Source organism: Synchiropus splendidus, chromosome 15, assembly GCF_027744825.2.
Source record: "Synchiropus splendidus isolate RoL2022-P1 chromosome 15, RoL_Sspl_1.0, whole genome shotgun sequence".
NCBI lineage: Eukaryota > Metazoa > Chordata > Actinopteri > Syngnathiformes > Callionymidae > Synchiropus > Synchiropus splendidus.
Window position 1 is genome coordinate 4,713,580 of NC_071348.1, and position 25,117 is coordinate 4,738,696.

At 45.0% G+C, this 25,117-nt stretch overlaps 1 protein-coding gene across 9 annotated transcripts in view; it reads right to left on the reverse strand.

Moving 5' to 3' along the window:
* The window catches only part of LOC128771654 (RNA-binding motif, single-stranded-interacting protein 3-like), a 153,530-nt gene that overhangs the window by 21,409 nt on the left and 107,004 nt on the right, over nucleotides 1–25,117 (reverse strand). For all 9 annotated transcript variants that reach the window (XM_053887205.1, XM_053887207.1, XM_053887212.1 and 6 more), the window contains 3 exons: nucleotides 6,395–6,552; nucleotides 4,955–5,034; nucleotides 545–651 (listed from right to left, as the gene is read on the reverse strand). In XM_053887205.1, the coding sequence (XP_053743180.1) occupies nucleotides 545–651; nucleotides 4,955–5,034; nucleotides 6,395–6,552 (345 nt within the window). The remainder of the gene's footprint in view (nucleotides 1–544; nucleotides 652–4,954; nucleotides 5,035–6,394; nucleotides 6,553–25,117) is intronic.

Sequence of the window (25,117 nt, forward strand, 5' to 3'; positions counted from 1 at the left end):
ACATTATAGAAAACCAGATGTGATATTTTTGTGACACTTTTTGTGTTAATAAATAGAATTAGTTTGCTGCTATCTGTCTGTTTATTCCCCTGTTTGGGTCGGAGTCAGGTTAAATGTATCGGAAATAGCTAATACAGAACGTTAGTATTGTCTTGCTAATGGATACCTTCAAAACAAAAGATTTTAAAGTCTCATGACTAAAAACTGCCTTCATGCACAACTGGTTAAACTAATTTCTTACGGGTGGTGGTTACCCTACCATAACCCGGAACCCAGAGAGTGACACATGACTCTGTAGGAACAGGAGGAGCCAGGAACCTCAAGAGCTGTAGTTCATCAAAATGCATCAACAGCAAACTGATGGGCAGAATCCTGCTTTTCAGCAAACTGCAATTGTCTGAGGACAGACTCCTGTGGCACCCCATTTTAGATGAGAAAAGATAGGCACATTCTGGAGGAGCGACCAAAGCGTTCACTGGAGCAACACTCGATTCTTCAGCCGCAATATCTTGGGTGTTTGTGTTTACAACGTAAGTGGTCTCACCTCTCCGTCACGTGTCCAAGCCCGTCCATTCTGGGGATACTTGACCTGCGTCTGCCTCTTCTTCTGGCCGCCGTCGGCAAACTTGCACAGCAGTGGCTCTGCAGGTGCTGCAGGAGACAGATGCACAGATATTGACCCTTGGAAAGAACATGATCCCTGAACAGATGAGTCCAGACAAATGAGTGGGCCTTAAAGAAGCGATTAAGCCCCTTAAAGCATGTATCTAAACAACAGCCGTTATCATCTCATCTCTGCGACTCCACCGCGCCTCGGCGGCTGTGACATGGAAACGCAGCTAGGGGCGAATCATCAAAGCGTGGTGAGCGAGGTTCAAAGGGCCAGACAAACAGACGCACTTCATACGCCGACTAACTTCACACACACTGACCCCAGGCGACGGACCGCTGTTCTGATCCTGCTGGGAAACGCAGCTCATTTCGGGACCCATGGAAGAAGACAACTTCACGACAAACAGGATTAAGTGGGGTGTGACCTCCCACACAAATCTTAGCAGCTTTGAGGAAAATACCTTTTTGGGTGAAGGATATGGGATTGGTAGATCACGAAACAAAACTAAACGGGTTCTTTCAGCACCCCTGCAATAGATTTCCCTGCTGAGTGAAGAAATGTGAGATGTTCCGCAGCCAGAATGAGCACAGGACGCAGCATGAAGGCCAGTGTAAACCACAGTGCTTTAAATGCCAGTGTAAACCACAGCTTTAAATGTCCAAGGAGAGCCGTAGATTTACCACGATTCTTAAATCAGAACCACTTAAAATGGCAGCATGAGAAAGTTACAGCAGCTCAGAAAATTTCTTTTCCTCTGCTCCTTATTGAGTTAATGTGTTCCTTCGGTGAAAACAAATCTGACAAATCAAACCCAGCACGTCGCCACACAAACACTGAGGGATTAAACGCCCTCCTGACCTGAACTGTAATTGCACCAAACAAGCGCCGAGGCTGCGCACGGTTTTTATGAAGACACCTCTTAACCATCCATTTGAATAAGCCACCTACTCTCATTCATCGCCTCTCACTCCTCGCTCCTCAAACACATTCACCACGTTCCACTGCGTCTTCAACGAGGCTATTTACTGGCACCGCCGTCATATTTAATTGTCAGTCACTCTGCGAGAGGCAGCGTCTTATGGCTGCGAATCTTGCAGGAATGGAGATGAAATGTTAATAACTAGGGTGGATGTTACTGTGCCAGCGCTGATTGAAAGTGGCAGCCAAAATGTTTTCCATCAAGTTCTTCAAGTCCTGCTAAACTGAAAAAGAGGACCGTTAAGGAGGGAGGACAGAATGGCACAGTGCACGGCGGCTACCAAGGTGAGCAGATGGAGGGCTGGAGGTTCTCTCGCTGCTTCTGTCCTCCTCATCACACTGTTGAAACAGACCTCCCACAGTCTTCTAGCAATGACCACCACAGAGCACGGTTCATATATATATATATGTGTGTGTGTATATATGCAAGATGTTCACCTTCCTCCCCTGCATGGACGGATGAGGGAGACTGATCCATCCATGCAGGTTAGTGACCCCACAGCTGTGCTAATCCTCAGGTTAAAACCCACCACCAACTTCACCACCCTGGTTCTCGCCCCGTCTCTTGCTCACACTTCAAGCTTCCCGGAGTCTGCAGCAGACATCTCCTGCCTTTCATCTCTCCTCCTTCCTTCCCTCCCCTCATGCAACACAGGGGAAAGTGTTTCGGCGCTGACTTTATTCTGGATTTATTCGTCTAATCAGAGGAACAACATGGATCATCCTAATGATCTTTGATACAAAAGCCTGACGCTCAATCACTGGTTTGTTTTGTATCCGTTCACTTTCTCACACTGATGAAGGAAGCAGTAATTAATTCTGTTTAATCTTGAGTTGGAAGCTTCGCTGCAATCAGGAGGAAAAAAAACAACAACACCCAAACACCGCAAAACAACATCACCTGTAGGAGAGCTATCGACTCGGCAGCCGCTTCATTATTCCGCTGGCTCTCATGATGTTCCAGGCAGAGGCGCGTGCTCAGTGTCACGTCTGACCCCAGCGGCTCTCCTCATGCCCACAGCCTCGCAACTCAGGCGCATGGCTTTGGGCTACGTCCTAGCAATGACCTGACGTCTCCTCAGCAGACAAGAGGAGACAAAAAAATCATAGCAAGGAATCAACTCTTCACCTCAACACAGGTGATTTTTGAGGATAAATAAACTCCCCAAACTGATATACGTCCTGTTAATGCTGGAGTCGTGATCAATGTCTCTCTGAATCTCCCAGCTGGACAGTAAAATATTGCTGTTGCTGGTCGATATATCTGCCATGGAGGATGGATCAATCTGACAAACGCAGGCTGCGGCGAGCGCCCACATCACTCACACGTGAGCGGACCACCGACGGGTTTGCTCAACTGCTCCCAGTCTGCTTTTGGGTCACCACCCCGCCATGCTTTTCGCCGTCCATCCGCAGCATGTATATTCATAAACCTTCAACGATGAATTCATATTAACCACTCGGCCTCAGCCAACCGGTTCTCATCCTTGCTAAAACAACACACCTCCTTATGTACCCCCCAGACTGCGTGTGACAGAGTGTGTGAGTGAATCAGAGGCGGCCACCGTGCTGCACCTCACAAATCATGCTGCCAGGATGTGAGGCAGAGCCCTCGCTGTCTGTCCTTGATTTCCATTTTCTCCTATGTACCGCTCAACCCTTTTTGCTATCTATATCTGATGGCTCTGTATCTCCATCTCTTCTCGCTCTTTTTCATGTCACTTTCAGTTTGCCGCCGCGCACCTCAGCCCCTATTCTCTGCCATCCTGTCCTTGTTCTGCCATCCCATCCATTATTCGACCCCCTTCACTTGACTCCACGTCTCTCTCTCAGAGACGCACGCCGCTCTTCATCATTCCCCACGTGCAGCACACGCCTCTCTCCTCACCCTCTCATTCAATATCCACTGTGTTGTGTCCGGAATCAAAATTATGAGAGACTTTACATTTCGGGGCACATTTGTCTTCCTGACTCACACTGTGAACAAATCAGTAGGAATGATTTCATCTAGCGCACATCTGTTTCCCAGGAATTCAGCCATGAACGGCAAGAACCAACTTGAGTAAAGTCAAACTTCAACAAATCTCCTTATTACAGTGTGTAATACAAGATAACGCCCCAGTAACAACTGTGCTAGCAAAACAGCAAAGGGCATGTTTACTGAGCAATATAAATGCACCGCACTGTGGGTGCTTAAACTGTTGCAACGCATTTTGGGACCTCCAATGGGAGGGCTATATGATTACTGTAGTATATATATTCACGCTGGTGCACGATAAAAGAACCCAAAAACAAAGAAATAAATCGGAATAATAACCATCATAAATACATGCATATTTATAGTTCTTTTGGCATATTTTCCACAACAAACAGTTCATATACGCAATAAGAGTCTATCGAAAGGGTTCTTTTATTTTTAACGTGGCCATTAGCACAACAGTGCTATACAGCTAAACCTAAATCTTAAGGCCCATTGATGCTCAACGTTATGTACAGACACGGATCCAGACGGAGCCTTCTGTCCTTGCTCTGTGTTCATTTTGTCTGTATTTCTGCAAGTTTCTAAAAAGCCTGCCGATACAGACGCAGCAGTACCACCATGGAGGGCAGTGTTGCTGTTACTATCCAAACATAGCTCTAATGAGACACAAAGAACACCTAACAATGGCGTAAATTCTCCGTCCTTCAGTGGCGACATATTAAACGGCTTCACCGACAACCGCCTCCTACAACGCTGCATCCGTTTTCCTCTCTTGTGCAAGAGCTTCATGATCAATGTTTCATTCACATATTCTGGAGTTTGTCATTGTCCTAAACATTAGACGATGAGCTGCTGCCCCTGGTGGATATACTGGTGAACAGCAATGGCAACATAAAACACGCATGGAAAGGTGATCAGTAGCATGGTTTGTAAAGGACGGGTACAATTCAGTCCATAAAGGAAGCATCAGAGGGCCTTAAGTAGTTGCTTTCCTTAACTGATCCTTTAACACGGATAAATTGGATTTCCGGTCAAATCGGAGTGTGTTAAGATTAATCACAGATGTCACACATGAAGGCGTCAGCAAACTTCAGTTGACACGCAGCAACTCTGTTTTCAGTGGCAGCCTTTATGTAAAGCAAGTGCCAAAGTGCTGAGAGAGGCTCAGCTATTCGTGCACTTCTTGCAGCCCACACTGCACCACAGCGATCTACTGTGTTGTGATATATTATAAAGGGAGTCACATGTTGTTTTGTAAGCAGGAGGGCGCCATTAAATGCCCCTGAATGCCAAATATAATCACTTCTGACTGTGTTCATGTCTTCACCGGAGAAACGAGTCGCTCTCCTGGCACAGTGTTTGTCGCGATGTCGGTCACCCACCTGTCATGCCGGGAGGAGTTTTCAAGAATTTGCCGTTGAAGTTTTGAATCACCACGTCACACTTTTCCGTGGATTCCATCCTGACAGAGACAGACAAGAAACATTGTTTTCACTTTCCAGGACAAAAACCAACACCTAATGGTGTATAAAGAGACGCCACTAGGACTGTGTCCTCAATAATCGTGAGCAAGGATTTAATGTTGCAACTCTCCCACACCTTCTTCCCAGAAACCCACTCTTTCTCACTGCAGATGCCTTCACCGTATCCTGAAATCCTTGGGACTTCAATGAAGGGAGGCAGTCCCACTAAGTACCGCCCCCGCACTTTAACTTCTTCTCTAACTGATGTGCAGTTCTACCAATCTTCTCTTTCTACAGACACCTTTGTTCTTCTGTTCTCTTGGGACCACAGATGACAGTGGGAATATTGACGGAAGGGTTTGCCTTTTAGCTCAGCTCTCAGCTCATGCTAGAGCTCATTCCAGACTTTCTCTCCGGGCCAACTTTGAGGAGCTGATCAAATTCACCACCCTCCTCGGCCTGACTCTGACCCGTTCGAGATGCACTGCTAGATGAATCCAAAACTGAATCAGCCTCAAGTCATGAATATTTGAAAGATGATCACTTCTGGTGGAGTCTTCTTCCCCCAAGTTCAGGCTAAGCGTTAAGCAGGATTGAGCCCAGTTTGTGTGTTTTCTTTGGGGTTTCCTCTCCTTTGTCCCGGTTAAAAAGCTCCATTCAGTCTGATCTGCTGCGTGTCATGTTCCCTTTGTCTGTCCTCCATTCAGCTCTGCTCACCCAATCACGGCTCAGTGACTAATTGCCTGCTTGGCAAGCCGAGCCCGCGCGAGTGTGAGCGCCACAGAAAAACACAGATGAGTGAGATTGTGTTCGGGGCGACTGGGGTTGTCTTCTCGTCGCCGGTGACCCTGAATGTAGACCTGACTGCATTCTAATGGCCGGCACGCTCCGTCGTGTAATCGAGGAGACTGACACACATTCAGAGGCCCAAATAGACGCGTGAGAGTCAAAGCTGCCAAATGTCATTACTGGACGCACACGTCTGGGCCGCAGAGAGGAAGTAATAAATCACTGCCCGCTGAGATTTTATAGACATGTTTACTTGAAGGCACTTTTTTTCTGTGAGAGGTGTCCTGAGATTAGCTGCGGTAAGCCCCAAAAAAAATCTCATTGATAGTCATTTTCATTTTTTTTTTTTTCATAAATCGGATTATGATTCTCGTGAAATAATATGAATCATAGAATGTGTTTTCCTGAATGTAGCCATTAGCCCAACAATGCTATCCAGCTCAGCTTTAGCTGCAGCTTTCACTTAGCTTTAAAAATGCATACACATTGAATTCTAGGAGGTTTCATTAAAAACAGACATGATGCTGAGAGTGTCGACTAACGTTAGCACCACACATGACACACACTTACCGGGCGAAGCCGACCCCTCTGCTCAGGCCGTTAGCGTCCCTCAGTATCCGCGTGGAAATCACGTGACCAAAGGGCTTCAGCATGTTCTCCAGCTCCTGCTCGTCCATGTTCACCGGCAGGTTGGAGATGTACAAGTTAGTGGGGTCTTGCTCTTGTTGCTGCAAAAGAAAACAAGAGGACACTTTTAGGTGGGTTTTATATTGAAGACATCAGGCTCTTAGGGCTCAGGAGTCAGAGCTGAAGATGGAGGGACTAGAAAGGACTAGATCAGAAATAAGTTTATGTTTGGAGACAAAGTCAGGGAGATGGTTTGGACACTTGGAGAGGAGAGACAGAGGCAGACCAACAATGTTGCAGATGAAGAAGAGGAAGACCTGTGAAGGTCATGATGGATGAAGACATGAAGGTGCGACTGGATGACGATCATAATAGATAGAGGTGTAGGGCTTGCTGCGGCTCTTGGGACATGAAAGAGGACAAGAACTACAGGGTGGAAAAAGGTGTTTAAGAATAAAATATGAAAAAAAACTGAAGCTTTACAGTGACATTTATCTACTGAACACAACTGATGTTTCTCAAGTGAGTCAACGTGGAACCTGAATCGGCAGCGAGCATCATAAAAATGACTACTTCCATCGCTCAGGCTTGAAAAACGCAACAGTAAAAACAGACACTAACTGAAATAAAGTGGCACCATGTGGAGAAGGAGAACAAACATTTCATGGAAATGAAAGTACGCCCCTGCAGCATTTAGGGAACCCCATCAGGATTCAAATGCTGCCATAAAGAATTCTATGAGAATGAAACTCGCATCGAACGTGACTCGCAGCTCGGATGGAAATTACTGAGATTTGATCCTCGGGCAGTAATGTATATATATATATATATATATATATATATATATATATATATATATATATATATAATTAAATAAAATAAACAACAAGGGCTCTTCATGAATTGATCAGTCAAGGACAAGATCTTTAGAAGACAGAACATGTTGAAACTGCAGAAAACTGTGGCAAAAAAACCTCAACACACACACACACACATATATATGTATATATACATACATATATACATATATAGTTTAGAATTGTTGTTGTTGAAAATTCTTAAAAAGTATTTAGTCATAGCTGTTTAATAATTTCAATGACAAATTATAATTTCAATGAAATATATACATTATACATGCACATTTATTTACTTATTTGTTAAAACTCTATCTAAAGGACTATTTGAAATATCTTCGGCAAAGATTTATCTACACTTCAGTTATTTTTTTTATCAATAGTAAAAAGTCTCTGTGGTGACTTTGCTCTCAACAACTTAATAACAGATTTCACCACACCTTCAAGGAAATGACACTAATAACAGCTCTGCAAAGCTTTTATTCTGACAAACAGAAACCAAAAAAGTACTGCAAAATTGAACAACTGAAGCACCTTTGAAGGCCGTGGTGTGCTCTGTATCTAATTTCCACACGGGTGTTGTATTTTTCTTGCTTCATATCCAACTGAGCTTTTTGACTTCTGGAGTTTCAAGTCCAGCCAACTGTGACTAAAGCGTCTGCAATCAGTGATAGAGAAAGGCAGCGAGGCTCCAGTGAAACAGTCTGATAGAACGTATCTCTCTCTCGGTGGATAAGTTCTTGGTTAAACCCTTTAAGAGAGCCCAGAGATGCAGCCGCACCAGCATCAAAGCACAGTCATTTTTCTTAGTGTTCTAATCGTATTAAACCAGAAACGTCCTACATTCCTTTCGACTCGTGAACACTAGCACCGCTTTCCCTCTTCACGTGACCCTGTGGGACCGAAAATAAACCTCTTTTCTGAGCACCAAAAATGTTACGTGATCAATATCAATGGCACATAAAATACTGCTCAATCACAATGACACATTCCCCACATGGTCGTCCACCACCTGAGAGAGAGAGAGAGCCAGTTCCCACCAACATCCAAAGACCCTGAACAGGCAGGTCATCTGAGCCTGGGGATGGTCCTGTACCTTCCTGCACTCCACGATTCCAACTACATTTGTCCACTTTTACGAATACAGTAATTTCCATTTTAATGTTTGTTATTTTTGATATATTTTATTTTGATGAATTTTATTATTTAACGGAACAAAAATCATGTGCTTTATTTCTTATTTCTGCGCTTAAATGTAGCTTTCACCCTTTTTCATTATCTATCTATCTATGTATATAAATAAATAAATTGAATAAATATTGAAAACTGTATTCTCAAAAGTCCTAAAAGTAAGAAAGTTGATTTCTTTAAAAAAACTGTAGGATCACGCTAACTCAATGTAAACATTCTGCACCGACTGCACAAAACACTTTTGCGCTCTACATAATCCCAGTTATTTCGCGTTCATTCGAGCTGCGCTGCCACATTTTAGATTCCACCCCAGGAGGGATGAGTGGAGGCTCCTCTCACTCAACAACCACAGAAGTCACTCATAATGCATGTGTCTCGCTTGGATTCTGAAAACTGCCACATTGACTGTTTTTGTTTTCCATATTCAATATGGCAGAAACACCAAAAAATCATGAACCACATTTCCCCTCAGCGCACCATCTCTTGACACAGTTTGCGGTAAAACTCACCGGCACTTTGGGGACATGAACTGAAGAGCTTCGACTCCCTCACATGTGAGTGAACTCTGCTTGACTTTGCTGCAAGTTGGACAAAGTTGCCTCTCATCGTTCTCTCCGCATGTTAAAATAACTCACCTCTCTCTCTCTCGCTCTCTTCCCTGTCCACTCTCACCCCTGTCTCCACCTCCACTCTGGAACATCTGTCATGTGCTAACTTCACACTAACTGTGTCGCCTGCACGCCCGTCTGCCAGGTTTTCAGCCCCATTAAACTTCATCACTGCAGAATTACAGCAGGTCTGCGGCTGCAACTCTGTAGAAACTTCGACAACGGCCACAGTGCAGGTGGGGTGTCGAGGAGGGCCGTGACGTATGACTACAAACTAGTGGGTGTGAGGAAACTATCTTGGTTTATACTGCAAGGGTCGCCTAAAACAGTGGTTCCCAACCCCCGAGCCGGGGACCGGTACCGGTCCGTGGATCAATTGGTCCTATTAGCTGAGTATGCAGGATCTTTTCTTTTGAAAAACCTTTTATCTTGAAAAATGACTGGATTCTCTTGGTTAAGCCTCAGTCACTTCAGAGCCAAAACGTAACCCACAAGCACGCAAAATGAGTAGGAAACAGTCGTTTCTTTGCGACAGGAAAAGGGCTCAGTGAAGAGACTGAAGACTTCCAAGAAGAAGAAAGTTTTAAACAAACAATACCGTGAGTCGTGCTTGAAATATGGATTTATCACGGCCGTCTACCGTCACTCCTAGATGGGACCGTCTCGTTGCAGAGAAAGAAGGTCAGGACTCTCTTTGATTTAACAATATGGCGATACAAAATTTTCATGCATTTATATTTGGTTTTGTGGTGTATCTGTATGCTGTTTTCTGCACCTTGCAATTGTCAACAGTTGAACGGTCCGTGGTGAGTAAAAGGTTGAGGACCACTGGCCTAAAAGAAGTCTTTCGCTAGTGTGGGTGCAAAACAGTCTCCTGCCCCCTGATACGACCAGAAAAATATTTGCAGATGAAATGAGGTTTGACCCAGATATAGGGCCTTAGACTGTGGTCAAGGTACATGTTCCTACAAGGGTAAGTTAAGTATCTTAGGTCTACACCCGATTCCCAACAGGGGTGTCTGTGGTGCGTTCCAGCAGCTGCGTTTCAGCCACGACGTGGGTTTCAGTACCGACGGATCCATTCAGCAGGGCATGACTTACTCTCCAAGATTTGGTCAGCCATGTTGAGCCGAGAAGCTCATGGAAATTGAGGACTAGAAACAAGAAAAGGGAGGATGGAAAGTCTTCGCCCTGGAGAAAGATCTGAGCCAAAAGCAATACACTCGATAAAGCAGTCGAATAATTTCATTCCAATTCATTACTGGCAACAGGAGAAATACATGGACACATGAATCAAGTCAGGTAACTTTCGACATTCAGGAGAAACACCTTGACAAGTCGAACATGAGCGAAACATAAAGCCAGGGTGCCATTGGTCCGTGTCTGCACAGTGATGGTTCAACTCTGTGACATTTCTTCGTCTATCCCACTTGCATTTCAAAGAGGAGCCATGTTCCAGCATCCGTCGGTAAAATGCAAAGATGCTAAGGCGCGGAATCATTTAGCGGCAGTGAATTCCTTTGGAACTGGCGGAGCATTTCCATAAAACCGTACATCATTAGTGACAGAACTTGCGATTCATTACGTGCCGAGGCTTTCCTCTCATATTTCCAGCCTGTCAATCACCGGCCCTGCTCAGTTTGATATATCTACTAGTAGCCCTGGTTTGTCCGCCTTCAGCTTTGTATCCCAGTTAGCAGCTCATTCCCTCTAACAGATTCAAAGCTCCTCTTCAGGCCCAGCTGTCAGTATTTCCATCTACATTTCTAATTGATGTTAAAATATTCCGCTTGCTCTCCAGTCTCTGCCTGTGTTAGGTTTCCTCCTCTTTACCTTCACTTTTGACGACCAAATTTACTTTTCGCAGTTCTTCATCCGTCGTGTTCGGACTGGATCATAAATCCAATCTTTTTCAATGGTTGGGTGTCTAAACGATCTCTTACAGCTTAATCAATACTTCATGAACACACCATAAATACTTTATGAACCCTAAACCCGGGTATCCCCAGGGTTTCATTAGCCATACACTTTTCCCTCTATCTTCACAATGACTGGGAGGGATCTGTGAAAGCAACACTGGGTCCCCATTACCTCATCATCTAGTCCACGGTCAGTTCCCATTACATCACGATGCTTCTCAGCGGCTTATCTGTGTTTCTGTGTGTCAACGCTCCGCTCCCTTTTTGGAGCATCATGTTACTCAACAATGGGACCCAGTGGTTTGGAGATGAGGCAACATCACGGCCTCCCTCTGGCAGCGCATACCCTGTGGCGGTTCCACAAAGGTCCAGGATAAAGCCCCTGTAAAGCATAGCCAGCAACAGCACCAGTCCAGTCTCAAGCGCCTGCTCAAGCACAGCACAGATATGGATTATGGCGGCTGATGACTGAGAGCAGCTGGCGTCCCAAGAGACAAAGCAACTCGCATAACTGTCACATCGCCTACAGGGAAAAACGGTCTTAGGAAGTGGGCAATAAAGGACCCGTGCAAGGAAACATCTTTAGTATGAGACAAATGAGGGAGAAGCCGGGCTGTGGTGGGCGGATATTGGGGTTTGAAAGGGCAACAAATGAGAGGGCTGAATCATGTGGACGGATCTGTCAGACCTTGGGAAGAGCCTAGAGCCATTGGGAACACAACCTGTACACAGTAGGTAGCTTAGGACACTCACCATCACATGAGGTGTTACAGTATCTATATCATCACATAGTGAGCCTGGAACTCTCAGGAGTGTCACCCCAATTCTTAACCCTCCGCCCCACTGTTCTTTGTTTTACGTGCTGAATGTGTGGTGGGTAAAGTCCACTTGACAACCGTAAATATCTGACGCTTTAGAATCAGAATCAGCTGCAATGTCAGTGAGGATCCCACCAACTAGGAAAGTGCTTCGGTACATTGTGCAATAAAATAAAATAAAATAAAATAAAGGATGAGATCTTTAGAAGAGAGAACATGCTGAAACTGCTGAAAACTGTGGCAAATAAACCTGAATATTTACATGCAGACACTGGCTTCCCAGGCTTTCTCCTGTGCTGGAGAATGACCAGCTGATTTTCTTTGGTTTCACACACGTTTTCTCTCTTACTCTTGCAAGCTAAATGATACGGAGCGGTTATAATCAGTCTCCAACCTGAAGCCAACTTGACCTGTATTCACCTGGAATCACTCATCAAGCAGAAGAAGATTGATCCACACACCTTTACATTCCACTCAGTGTTGTCTTCTGGTTAATTAAACACAGAGGTCATAAAGCCAAGGCAACCTTCAAAGGATTCTCCTGCATCATCAAAAGTGAGGTGAGAGGCTTCGAATGAGGGCAAACTAACACAAATATTCTCAAGACAAATGCTTCCTTCTATTCCTCGCAGCTATAGCGCGGCACGACTGTTGAAAAATAAGAGCAGCGCGTTCATCAACGGAAGAAACAGTTGCTCTCTTACAATCGCTCAATGTTTAATTACATTTTTTTTCACTCCCTCCAGCTTTCAGTCGAGCTACAATGTTGGCGCCATCGCTTTAACACAAAGATATGTCGTTCAGAAGGCTCCTTGTAAACAGGAAGTCTCGCATTGTTCTCCAGTGTCACAGCAAAATGTTTATATTGGTCCCCTCTTTCTGCCTCCCTTGGCTTCTGTGTGTATTAAAAGGTGAGTAATTCATCACGGTCCCTGCTGCACAGTGGCCTTCCTCCCGAGCTGGAATCAATCACCCAGTCCAGTGACACTGAAACCATCAGTGAGAGTGAGATGGGAGACAGACAGAGGCAGATTAAGAGGGGGGAGGAACAGAGAGACACGGAAACACGGATCTGCGCTGGTTGATGAAGGGAAAGCTCGTTTAAAGACTCAAGTACACAAGAGGAGGTCAGAGCTCTTTCATGGCAAGCTAATGTGCTGATCTCAGATAGAGACAACAGAGAGTGAAACCAAGAAACACCAGAGATAATACTTGATAAATGCCATGATGGAACTCAATTTCTGACTGGCTGCCTCAGCTTCTGCAAATGTAGAACATTTTCAACACCTAAAACAGTTCGGAATAGATGAGAGTGAGAGTCACTCATTTTCCTCCAGATTCTACATGAACTTACTAACAAAACAGAGCATTCAAAGTCCCAACACCTTGGCTTTGGTTCAGCTTCACTCACTGGACACGGCCCCAGCATGGCAGAGTGGAAAACATCTGAAAATGCACTGAGGAATATCATTGGTCACTGGCCATGTGGCTGACAACAAATGCACCTGACAAACCCCAATACCAATTTAAGGGGGCTCAGGGTCAGTTTTAGCGTTAGCATGGCGCATTCTCTGGAGCGTTCTTTCAGTAAACCCTTCTCTGGCACGCCCAAGAGATTCTCTGGTGGCCAGCAGTGAGTGAAAATGATGACTCAAGGCACTGCCATCTTGGTTGATGCCTGTGCCATCATGGAGAAAAACAGTCATTAAATACAGAAATTGAGTTTCTGGTCCAGGGGGCAACAGCCTCAGCAGGGAATCCACTTCCACAAGCTCCTGTGGGAGGGTTCAGATGCATGGCCTGGCAATACATTCGTCGGGATATTCTGACATTGTTCCGACATCTTGAAGGCATCTTGACCAGATGCTCAAACCACCACACCTGGCTCCTCTCGAGGCGTATTAAATCCTTAATCCTTGAGAAGTGAAAGCCCCTTGGATAGGTCTTTCTGTGCGTCCAAAGAAGCTAATGTATATTGTGTCGAACAATAGGTGAGCAGCGTATAACCGGCGCTCCAATGTAGGTGTCACGGTGAGTCAGATGTAAATGACACCAAAAATAACCCCCCAAAAATCCTCAACTTCCATGTCTGCATATTGACAATGGTCTCACATGATAATAATAACGCACAAATGACTGCCACATTATCTGAAGCCACACTGTTCTGTCACCACAGAGAAAGCTAAGGTGTTTCACACTTTTTATTTCTACACTGTGACCACACAAAACTGCTCTCACGAGTGTGGTCCCGGCTCCTCAAGGCCGAGTCGAGGACTCGTGTCGCCAAGACCCCAAAGTGAATCCACCACAGGCAGTCTGGGATCCATTTTGGGATTAAGATGACAAGTGTTTGTGAGAGAAAGGGCACGATTATGCCAATGTATTTTTTGTGAAGGATTACGAGCTGGAATAGGAAACATGCATTTTAGGTGCAGTGTAAATGGATCAATGCCAGGGCGCCACTCGCACGTTAAGCCCCTGCAGAAGGATTAGACACAGAAACTTTAACGCTTAATGGGCGTCACGTCGGCACATATTCAGTGCTCACGGAGCATGCAAGCCCCTAACTCTGTACTTGTGTATCATGAGGCTCATGGGACTCAGCTGTCGGTCAGTTTAATGACCTGGAATGCAGATTTATGATTCGTCTTAACACCTGTCCTTTAAAGACTGTTTGTGTGTCAGACATCCACCTGCCAATAAAAACTCTATTAAACGTTACAACAGATATAAATCCTCAGTAAACAAGCGGCCATCGTGACAAACCAGCCCTTGCTTTTGCTTAATCCACAGCCTTTTAGCAGATTTACTTCTTGAGGACGGAATTCGAAAATGAATCAATCATGGAGTGGAAAACCTGATTAAATGTCAGAAGCATATTTTATCTTGGTGTCTTTTTAAGCTTGTTGCAGGTCACATCAAGAGGCACGGATATTATGAAACTTCTGCGTCAGAAATGGAGCTTGAGTTGCACCACAGCGCCATCCAGTCTGAAGGGAAAGTGCCGTTCAGATTGCATTAGCTTCACCTGAGAACGAGGGGTGATAAGAATATGTTATAAGAAATGCCAGGGAAGCTATCACAAACGCTGCTCCCAAAAACCTACTGGAATAATCTGCACCACTGGTCATAAAGAACGGCAGAACATTTTGGATCATATGGTGCTCACACTGGTTCACCACATGGCGCCAGGTGAAACTAATCTGACAGGAATGTATCTTAAAGACGGGCGCAAACACAACAATAACAGGTCTGTTTTTGTCCCGATTTTGCTCCGTCCACACCAAGAATGGTCAACAACTCATCCTCTTAATTCCTATACGTTATCACAGAAAAGAATCCCTGCATTCAGAGTGAATTTGCCCTGATAATCGTCTCCAAAAACGGTCACGAAGTGCAGCGGAACATAGCTGATCAAGAAGCCGACAGAGAAACAAGGAAAGTTTCGACATTAAAACGGTAGTTTTTACTTATTAGAAGCAAATCTCACTCCGACCTACAGCTGTCCGTTCAGATGTCAGGGTGTCTCGCGCAAACGTAAATTCCGCAAGCAAAGGACAAGTTCCTGTTGTGAGGGGACAAAATCTTTATTTGGTGTGTGGCGGTAAGATCAACAATCTATAACAGTTTTTCAGCTTCTGACAGATTGAAAAAATGATGTGTGTGGTGCGCTTACAGTAGAATTGGGATGAGGAAACACCACTTGAATAAATGAGTCGTATAAATTGGTGCAAGTTAAGAAGAAAAAATATTGGAATTGCTATATTCTAGAGCATCTACCAAGCTCACTAGTGATGAGAGAAAAAATGGGTTGCACAACTATGTGAGAAAATGTAAAATAATCAACTTTTCCTGTGATGGCACAAGCAGCACCAGCAACTGGTGCAACCCATGCTTGTTAGGACATCAACAAGGAATATTATTTTAAACCAGGGTTATTATGGTGATGTTTTTCCTAGAGCAGAGCAAGCTTCTAGGAAACTCTCCCCTGAATGATTAATGGGGTGTTGACTTTGGCGTGGGAGTCGCCTCCTGACGGTGATAGAACAAACCATGCTGATCCCAGAGTGGGATGGTATCTGAAACACCGTTGAGACATATACAACTGTCTTCAGACCAGGTGATGGAAACACATGCAGATGAGAAGCTCAGCACGGGCATGAACTGACCTCAAAAGAAATGGGAAATTGGAGGCTCTTTCTGAGCAAATATTGCAGGTTTCTATTGGCATCGACGCCACTCCCTTTGTGCTCTCTGAAAGCTTGAAACGGTTTTCATGTTCGGAAAGCTTTACTAAAGGAAAGTGTTTTTATTGGTAGGATCTTTTTCTCCCATACAAATACCAACTTTTGAGTTCGCCGATTAGCCTGCAGCTAAAATCTCATTCTGCTTGTTCAGGTTGAAAATTAAAATAAATGAAAGAGATGTAAGTGTTTACTGCCGCTGAATCTCCTTACGATAGATCACCAAAAGCGAAGCGGCGCAGCAGCAGGAATGTTTTATTCCAACACAGTGACTCACTCATGCAGAGTCAAAGCTCACCATATATATAAGATACACGAAGAGCTACAGCCTGACACCGGAGCCAAGCATGACCCGACTTGCTCTTATCTCACTTGGCAGATGGATTTTGTCAAGAGGCAGCAGCAACTTTGTCTGCAACACTCGTGCACTGGAAGATCCTGAACTTTAGACGGCAAACATCTGTCATCTAGCAGATCATAAAGTGAAACTCGGTGGGAAACTAGTCATTGTATTCTGAGAACATGGTCAGAGAATTAGCAGTTTTTAGCAGGCTAACTGTCTTTCATTTTCATTTTCGATTGCACACTTTTAGAGTCACTGACTAACCTGGGTTTGCTTCATCCACAGGTGCCTCCAGCTAGATTCGAAGATAAAATGAGATTAAATGTTCAGACTTGCACGATCGATCTGGAGCCTTTTGACACAATATTAGGATTATTCAGATTATTCAGACCGTTCTGACTTTGTTTTAAGCTAAGACTGCTTGACAACTTGGGGTCACAGTGGTGCTCATGTCACTGATGGTGTAGGGTGGATGTTTCTCTATTGAATTGACTGTCTGCTGTGTGAGATGAGCTTCTAGGCCGGGGTATGCGCTCTCTTGAGTGCTTTCCTTGTTTGGACTTCACTGGTACTGTGTAAACATTATACAAAAATAGAATGTTAGTGTGACAACTTCTATTCTGAAGAGCTTCTGATACCCACCGGTCAAGGATTTCCAAACCAGCTGATCTACAACACTCACTTTCCCACTCTCACAGATCACAGCCAGTTCATCTCTGCTTCTAAAACGACCCTCGTCTGGCCTCTTCCATCTGCCTGTCTCTTTTTTCTTCCCTCTGAATTGCTCCTTGATTGTCTGTGTGTATCAGAACTTTGCTTTAGAAAAATGCAATAAAGCGCAAGGTCGGCTGGATTGCAGGATTATCATTGAGGAAGCACTTTCTCGGATAATGGGGGGAGAAAATGAACACACTTTTCCAACAAACTTCATTACTGTGTTTCCTGTAGGCCAAACAAAATAATAAATTAATAAATCTTAGCATCTGAGTAACATGGTTTCAGGAGATGTTTTGCGTAACTTTCAGGTTTTAAGAGCAAATTGGGAACAAAAACTTTGATAACTTTAAAGACGTCCATCGATCAAGAGTCGTTTCTAAAAGTCATTTTGTCTCAGTGTGGACTGAGTTCTCTTCCTCTGGTACCTACACACACGTACATAACCACGTGATCTTTGTCCCCCAGTTCCACCTGACGCTATTTCATCCTGATCAATGCTTTTTGTCCTACAGACCTACAGCTCCAAAGCCTCAGACTGTTGCCATGGTTATCTCCATTTGAGACGTGGGGTATTAACCTCGAGGGGAACAGCTTCGGTGAGTGGAGAGAAACTGAAAGGAAGAGCAAAACAAGGACAAGCTGACAGAAAAACAAGCTGTGGCAACTGAAAAATGACATTCCAAAACAGGAGAAACTAGTCTATCACCTATCACTTATATGTCGAGTTTGTGCTGTTGGGTCTCCATAAGAGGAAAAGTCCCCAGCCAACGCCAGGGACTATATCTGAAGTTGGCCTTCCTTCCATTCCCAGCCGCACTTCCTCCACCTCTTCAAGGCAATCCCAAGAAAACGCCGGTGCTTGTCCAAGGGACATTAATTTAAAGAATTCAAGTTGCCCCCTGTAGCTGGGGTTAAGGCGTGGTTTCCATAATTGATTCCAACCACCCCCCATTAGCGCACCATGAAAGACCTTGTGTCACAAGTGAAGAACAAAAGCATGTAAACTGCAAGGTTCTTAAGACAGCGGCTCTTTGTTGTGTAAGCAGCCTCTCTGAAGATGCTCTTGTTGTTGTGTTCAGAGACGGGAGCAGAGGTTTTTCTTGCCATCTTTAGATAGCAGCGTGCTGCTGGGGCACCGAGGGGCCGGCTGACAGCTTGCTGGACCAAGGTTATTTACTTTTAGAAAGGAAAAGCCCGCCTGAGTCAGCAAGGGCATCTGAACACACAAACTTAAGCATCTAACTATTTCATCTTGACACTAACAGATGTATCATTGCCCACACACACACACGCGCGTTCAGGCACGCATGCCCCGCTGAGAGGTTAAATAGACTCATCCCTGAAACACTGTTGAGAAAACAGCAGCCTAATTACCATCATATCCTCTACCAAGGACATCTCATGACAGCACACACACAATTATTATTCTATTCATTTTACCTGCACAATCCCTCCCTCTTAAGCAGCCATTACGCTGCAATGAAGATTCCGCTCGGGTTTACTGTTCAGCCCAGATAGAGCCGTAACGATCGGCCATTAGATCAGCAACCTGCTCGACTTCCATCTCACTAGTGTCGTCCTGCCCTAATAATGAAGCACCTGCTTGTAAGAGAAAAAACGCCGGCCATCGATAATGAATTGTTTTATTAAGATTTGTACAGTGGTTGTTTGGTTCCTGTCCACGGGGACCAGGGCTGGTAATTACAGTGAGATGGATTTTAATAGCGCGGACAGGAGCAGCAGGATACTTGGTATTCATGGGGGCGGCCTGGGATCCGCGGGTTCGACCGGAGCTGCTCATTTGACCTCACAGACGTTCTTGAGGAGGATCAGCGGTGAAAGGTTTTCTCACCGTTGGTGTTGTGGTGCGGCGGAAACCAAAAAAAAGTCTTCCACCATGTGGATGTGTGAGCACATCGATGCCGACACACATTCATGGAAACTGCAATCTTTTTGGTTCTCTAATGTGTTATGGAGAAAATTCATAATTTCTATTGATTCCATTTCTGCTAATGCAGCCGGATTGATTTAAAGAAAACTCTGGCTGTGTGTTTTTGTAGCTGCGCCATGCTGAAATGAATCAGGCTGGTGCAATTAACCGTGAGCGTAAATTCAGAGGATTGATTTGCTGATGAGAAGACAGACTGATGGGCAGCATCGCAGGCTGGATGCTGGGTGACACAGAGAGACAGAGAGCATCTTATCAGAACGTCTCCTGGACGTCTCTTAAATCTCGTCTTGCCCAACCGGGAGGATGGAAGGAGGCCCCGGGGCCGACCCAGGACACGCTGGAGATACATCCACAAACAGCATGCATATTGTAATCTCACTGCTAGTGTTGACGTTGAACCAGTAAAGTATTATTAACTTATCGAGACCACATTTGCAGCCTTGCGTCATTTCAATGCCACATTTACGTTTAACTTGATGGAAAAGGCCATGAGCTGCCAGGTTGGACAGTGGAGAGTGGACCTCCAACTCTAAATGGAAAAGAACCCTGTGTATCTCACTTGGCTTGAGATCACCTTGGTATTTCCCACCACGAGTTGTACAGGTAGTTGTGACCAGTGCCCCAACCTCGGATGAGTGGGGGGGGAGAAGGATGGTTGGACTAAGATGGCAACAATGAAAAGTTTAGGAGGACAATGTTATGAAGATTATCCTGGAGGTAATGAGGATTTTAGGGAGCAACTCGGGGTTTGGCATGAATCTGACTATGTTTAAAATATGAGTTCAGATTTCCTTCACGTCGTCTGGTTTCCTCCCACAATCTAAACTGGTTAAAGCTTGTCTGTCACACATGGGGCCAAAGCAAAATTCATATTTATTGAGCAGCCTGTAAATGGCATTCTTTAACTGTAAGAAAGTAGGTTAAACAGAACTTGAAGGCGCTTTAAATAGCTGAAGGCTAATGTTAGCATCTGTGGTTAGCTTCAAAATACATCAGTTCACCGCCTTCACCGCTCACAACAGAGACAGTCTGGTTTTGTTTGTTTTTAAAGCACAAACAACAGATCAGATCCCCCATCTTTCACTGAGTTCCCTTTTACCTGCATTCATTTGAATAAATATCCAGATGACTTCTTGCCATATTCGTTCGCTAGCATGTCGAAGGGCAAAGCTTGAACCTTTGTAGGTTGTTATTCAACAAGCTTTGTTGGGGATCACGTTTTTGCTGCTGTTTTAATTAGTTTTGCCGGAACAATGAATGAGTGAATGCCGTGATAAAAATAAAAGCACGAAGATTCAAACAAATGAAATCGCGGCCACATTAGAAAGCTCGTGAAGCATTGCCCTCAAACCTCCATTAACATTTTCACATACTCGCTGGTTGTCTTGCTAATAGCAAATTCAGCCATCATCAGAACGTTTCATTTGTAGAGAGAAAAACACAGACAGCTGCCGGGAACTCGGAGAACAAAAGTTTCAAAGATGAAAAGGTGGACAGTTAAAAGTAAATGACAGACAAAAGAGAGAGAAGCGAGGAGGGCCGCCGGGCTGACGGGCGCAGCCACGGGAACGAGGCTCATTGGTTTTCAGCGGGCATGTGCCGACTCCAACGTACTAAAAGGTTACAGCATTTGATTTGTGATATTTCTACACTAAAAGCTCCCTGCCGCTCTCTCACTGGAGGAGCCGTTTGGCTAGTGCTGTCCACAAAGTTTGATCGATGGCTGAATTATGCCATCGGATTGTGAATCCAGCCGACTCCGCTGTCTGCCCAATGACGAACAACAAACACGCCTGGCCACCAATAACAATGAGAGATGTGAGGCCCCAACAACCAATGGGGAAAAACAGACTCTGCGTACAACACTGGACAGTGTCCTCGTAAAACAGCTCCATTGCAGCCACGTTCCCCCGCAGCCATTAATACACTTCTCTCATATGCATTCTGAGAAATAAGTGTTTGACGCAGCGGCGCCCTTTCCTCAGACCTTTCCTTTTTCACTTCTCCGACTTCAGACGTCCCACTCCACGTTCCCTCGGTTCATCCCTCGTCACAGCTTCCCACTCTCTCCCCCATCAATCTCTCCACACCCACCCTCACTCCGGCAGCCCACTCAAAGGATAATTCCACCGAGGGTGCGAATGTGAGGGGAGGCGTTTTATAGTGTTTTCCAGTTATCTCCGTCCTTATAGAGCTGTTCTCCGACCAGCTCCATCATAACAAGCACCACCCCCACTCTCCAGCTGCCTACTCCACTGCTTCTCTCCTCATGCCAATATTTTCCTCGTTCCTTTTTGTTTTGCATTCCCCCGAGAGCGCCGCTGAGGTGAGACTCCATCTGAAGAGTTTCAGTCCAGTGGGAGGCAATCAGCAGGTGAGAAACACCACCATCACAAATTCACGGCCGGGACGACTGAGAGGAGTCCAAATAGGTGACACACTATAATCTAGCATCATGTCAACTCTGAAGGTGAGCACGGCAGGTGCGGCCCAAATCCCCACTCTCACCAGCAGAACTGTAATGCAACTGTTGACGCTCCCATTGTCCAGATCCTTTATTTCAGCCTACTATATGGTGAATTTAGGCACAATGAAAAGGACAGTTTAAACGTATACAGGTCGAAACCACTGGCCCAGACTTGCCTCTAAACAGAACCCCACTGCCCCACCCCAAAGTCTCTTCACTCACCCAATCCCAAGGCGTCAGATAACATGGACTTTTGCCTTCTAAATTGAGGCTGAAGCCAGCTTTTGCATGTTGACGTCTTTCAATGGGGTGAACGTTTTCCTTTCCCTGTATTGTTCTAAGCAGTGCGAACATTCCACAGGGTGAGAAAAGGCTATTTCAAATTATATCTGAACATTTCCCCTTTCCACCGTGTTCATGAAGGCTTGCCAGACCAAGACCCTCTGGCCTCCGCCGATCCTCCTCCTCATCCATGAACTTTCTCTCCTGTCTTCTAGCACCTCAGCTGACATTCTTCATTCTCTACTACACCTGTCCAAACATTTGAAATTTCACTTGAAGACAAAAGTCCACTTCAACACAAACAACTTAAAATACCATTCCATTCACTAACAATAGTCTGTTTTTGTGGGAAATACATTGCGGGTATGACATTCCATTCACCAGCTCTGTGTCACATTTGAGTATACTCACAAATATCATACATGGATAGGACAAATATATGCTTTCAATACTTTGGGCTGGATGGACACACAAATATTTGAAATGCCACTGCCACTCTTAAAACAAGATATGACAAGCAAATTTTATTGTCAAATGCTGCTTTTCTACGAGCAATAACCCAACAAACATATTTTGTGTCAAAAGCAAATATTGTATCCTGAGGGAAACACTTTTTTTAGGGTTGATGGCTTGGTCAACAAAACCAGTCAATTTTACAACACCAGATTATTCAAAACGGGTAATTCATAAAAACACTTTTCCATTCAACCGTGGCAGTTTTTGTCCAGGTAAATCCATCACTTCTGCACAGTTCTGTTCTGATTGATGGTCTGTTTCTCACTTACGTGAGGCGGAATCCGACAGGAAGCGAGCAACAAACCTCAAGTCTCAGTCTCCAGATGATTCAATTAACGTCAGCTGTCAAGAAATCTCTGAAAAGCTTGGAATGATTTTGTGTCAGTGGTTAACATAAACACTCTTTTTTTTCCTGGATATTTATTTATTAATTGTCTGATCTCTAATGACAGATGTTAGATTGCTACAGAAGTGTTGGTGTGAATAATTAACAAATCGCCTGAAGGCGGAATATTTATCCTGCACTTGCGAGTCTGATAATCAGCTTCATTTGAATCACAATTGCGGTCGAGGAACGCTCCAAAAGGCCGCAGTAAAGCTCCCTAGAATGAAAGCAGATCCATACGTCTCATTTTGGAATATTTGCTTCCACAAAGTGTAGCTACTTAAGCAGAAGCCACTTTTCTTATTCCTCCATTTCTGCTCTCAGCCGCCGCCGAGCCGCCTGCTGAAGAATTCATAATGTGCTAAAAGCTGCTGTCCGGGGAGGACTTCACAGAGAAGAAGTGCAGCTGAAGATCTGCTCATATAATGTTAAGAGAAAGTCAATAGCACAAACATAATCGTACATTTTTGCAAAAAGGCACGTTAAAGTATGGATGGATGAGCCAGAGAACAGGAAGTAATACAGTTAGGAGTCGTGTGAGACGCCCAGCAAATCTGATACATTCCTGGCTTCCAGTTACACATTTGATCTTGCTCACCAGCTGCTTCAGCATTGGTACATTGGTAATGTATCAATCAATCGTGGTTAAATCAACACGACTTTGCTGGTTTAGCAAGGAAAAGTTGAATCAACTCTGCAGCTGCTTTGAGCTAAGAAGCTACAGTGAAAGCTACATGCCATTTAATGATTCTGAAGTGGGGTGGAAACAGGTCAAGCGACTGCTTCCACATATCCATATTTATTTACTTCCCTAGTTGTCATTTAAAATACGAGCAGGAGTGAAGGTGCAGTAGAGGAAAACAGTTCCACCCGGGGTGATGGATGGTGATGAAGTGAGGTGAAGAAGAGGGTGCAGCAGGGTGGAACAGGTAGAGAACAGTGTGAAGTTGGAATAGCAGCAAGAGGGAAAGAAACGCGTGGAAGTTAGACGGGTCAGAGGTGATGGGATGAAAGGGCTAAGATCTGCAGTAGGGATTAGTTTTAAATACTAATGTAAAACCCAATCTGGGTCCGAGTCAGAGACCACTGTTTTGGCTGTACCAACAATTAAGCAGTAGGCATCAGCACAAGGGTTCGAACCCATCCTCACCCCCACGGTGTAATAGAGTGACGCCGGGAAAGTTGACTTTTGTGTCCTATGCTGACTTCAAAGGCAGCCTTTACTGGTAAATGTTGACACTTAGGTTTTCAACTGAAGCCCATGTCCCGCCTTCCGTGGCATATCCTGACGCTGTGGTCAGCGCGGCATGTCAAAGAGAGAAGGAGGTTGGGGTGAGGTAATAGAAATGCCTAAGCTTCAACATGCAACATGGGAGGCGGCCGCAGTACAGGATCCAAAAGTCAATATATTACGGCATGGCAGCGAGGACGGGTTGGCACAACCAAGGATTATCATCCCACAAGGTTGATGGCACGGCAGGTTTGGCTCAATGATTTTTAGTCGAAAAGAAGAGTGAAGTTGATGGATCCAAGTCAAATGAGGTCAAAAGTCGTGACGCAGCCACATCTCTCAAGCAGCGTCTCATGAAAGCGTAATTTCCTCATTGGGGTCCTTTGCATCCTGAGTAGTGTATCAAAGGCTTCTTAAATTGTAGAGTACACCACATATTTATGATCCAACCCTCCAGTGAGTGGCGCTGAATCGGTAGTAACCCCCAACTGCTGCCTGCGTGACGGAAAAATGCGGAAGCAGATCATCAGAAAATGATGTTGATTGCCATTTTCTTCCATTAGAGAAGCCCCGGAGACACATTCATCACTGGAACACACGTATTAATTCTCCTCTTCTGCGCCATCTCCGTGTCAATCACCCCGGCTTCCTCCAATCTGATCCGTCTCTTTCTTTCCTTTTCGCACTTATCCACTTAACTCCTCGATGGCTGGCCCCAGCGCGCGGAAACACACACATGAACACACGCGTGCACCAACCCATGGCTGGTAATGCAGGGTTAACAAGATTGGAGAGCGGCTGATGGCTGTGCACATTCAGGCCAAATTACATTTAATTCAATTGGGTTTCACTGGCCAGGCCCCCCATCTCCCACTCCTCTATCTGGGCCGGCCTGTTATACGTCTTCTCATTGTCTGCTTGCTTTTGTCAGAGGTGGTCCACCCGGCACAGCCGTGCCCATAACCCTGGCTACTTTAAAGCAAACAGCCGTCTATTGTTGGGCTCTGGACACAAGGCTGCGACTGGAACTACAATTAATAAGAAAGGACGTCCCTAAACTACCCCGACGGATCACAGCTGGCAGCGCCGACAAACAATGTTGCACAAAAGACTGCGCTATTGCTTCATCCCAACACACAA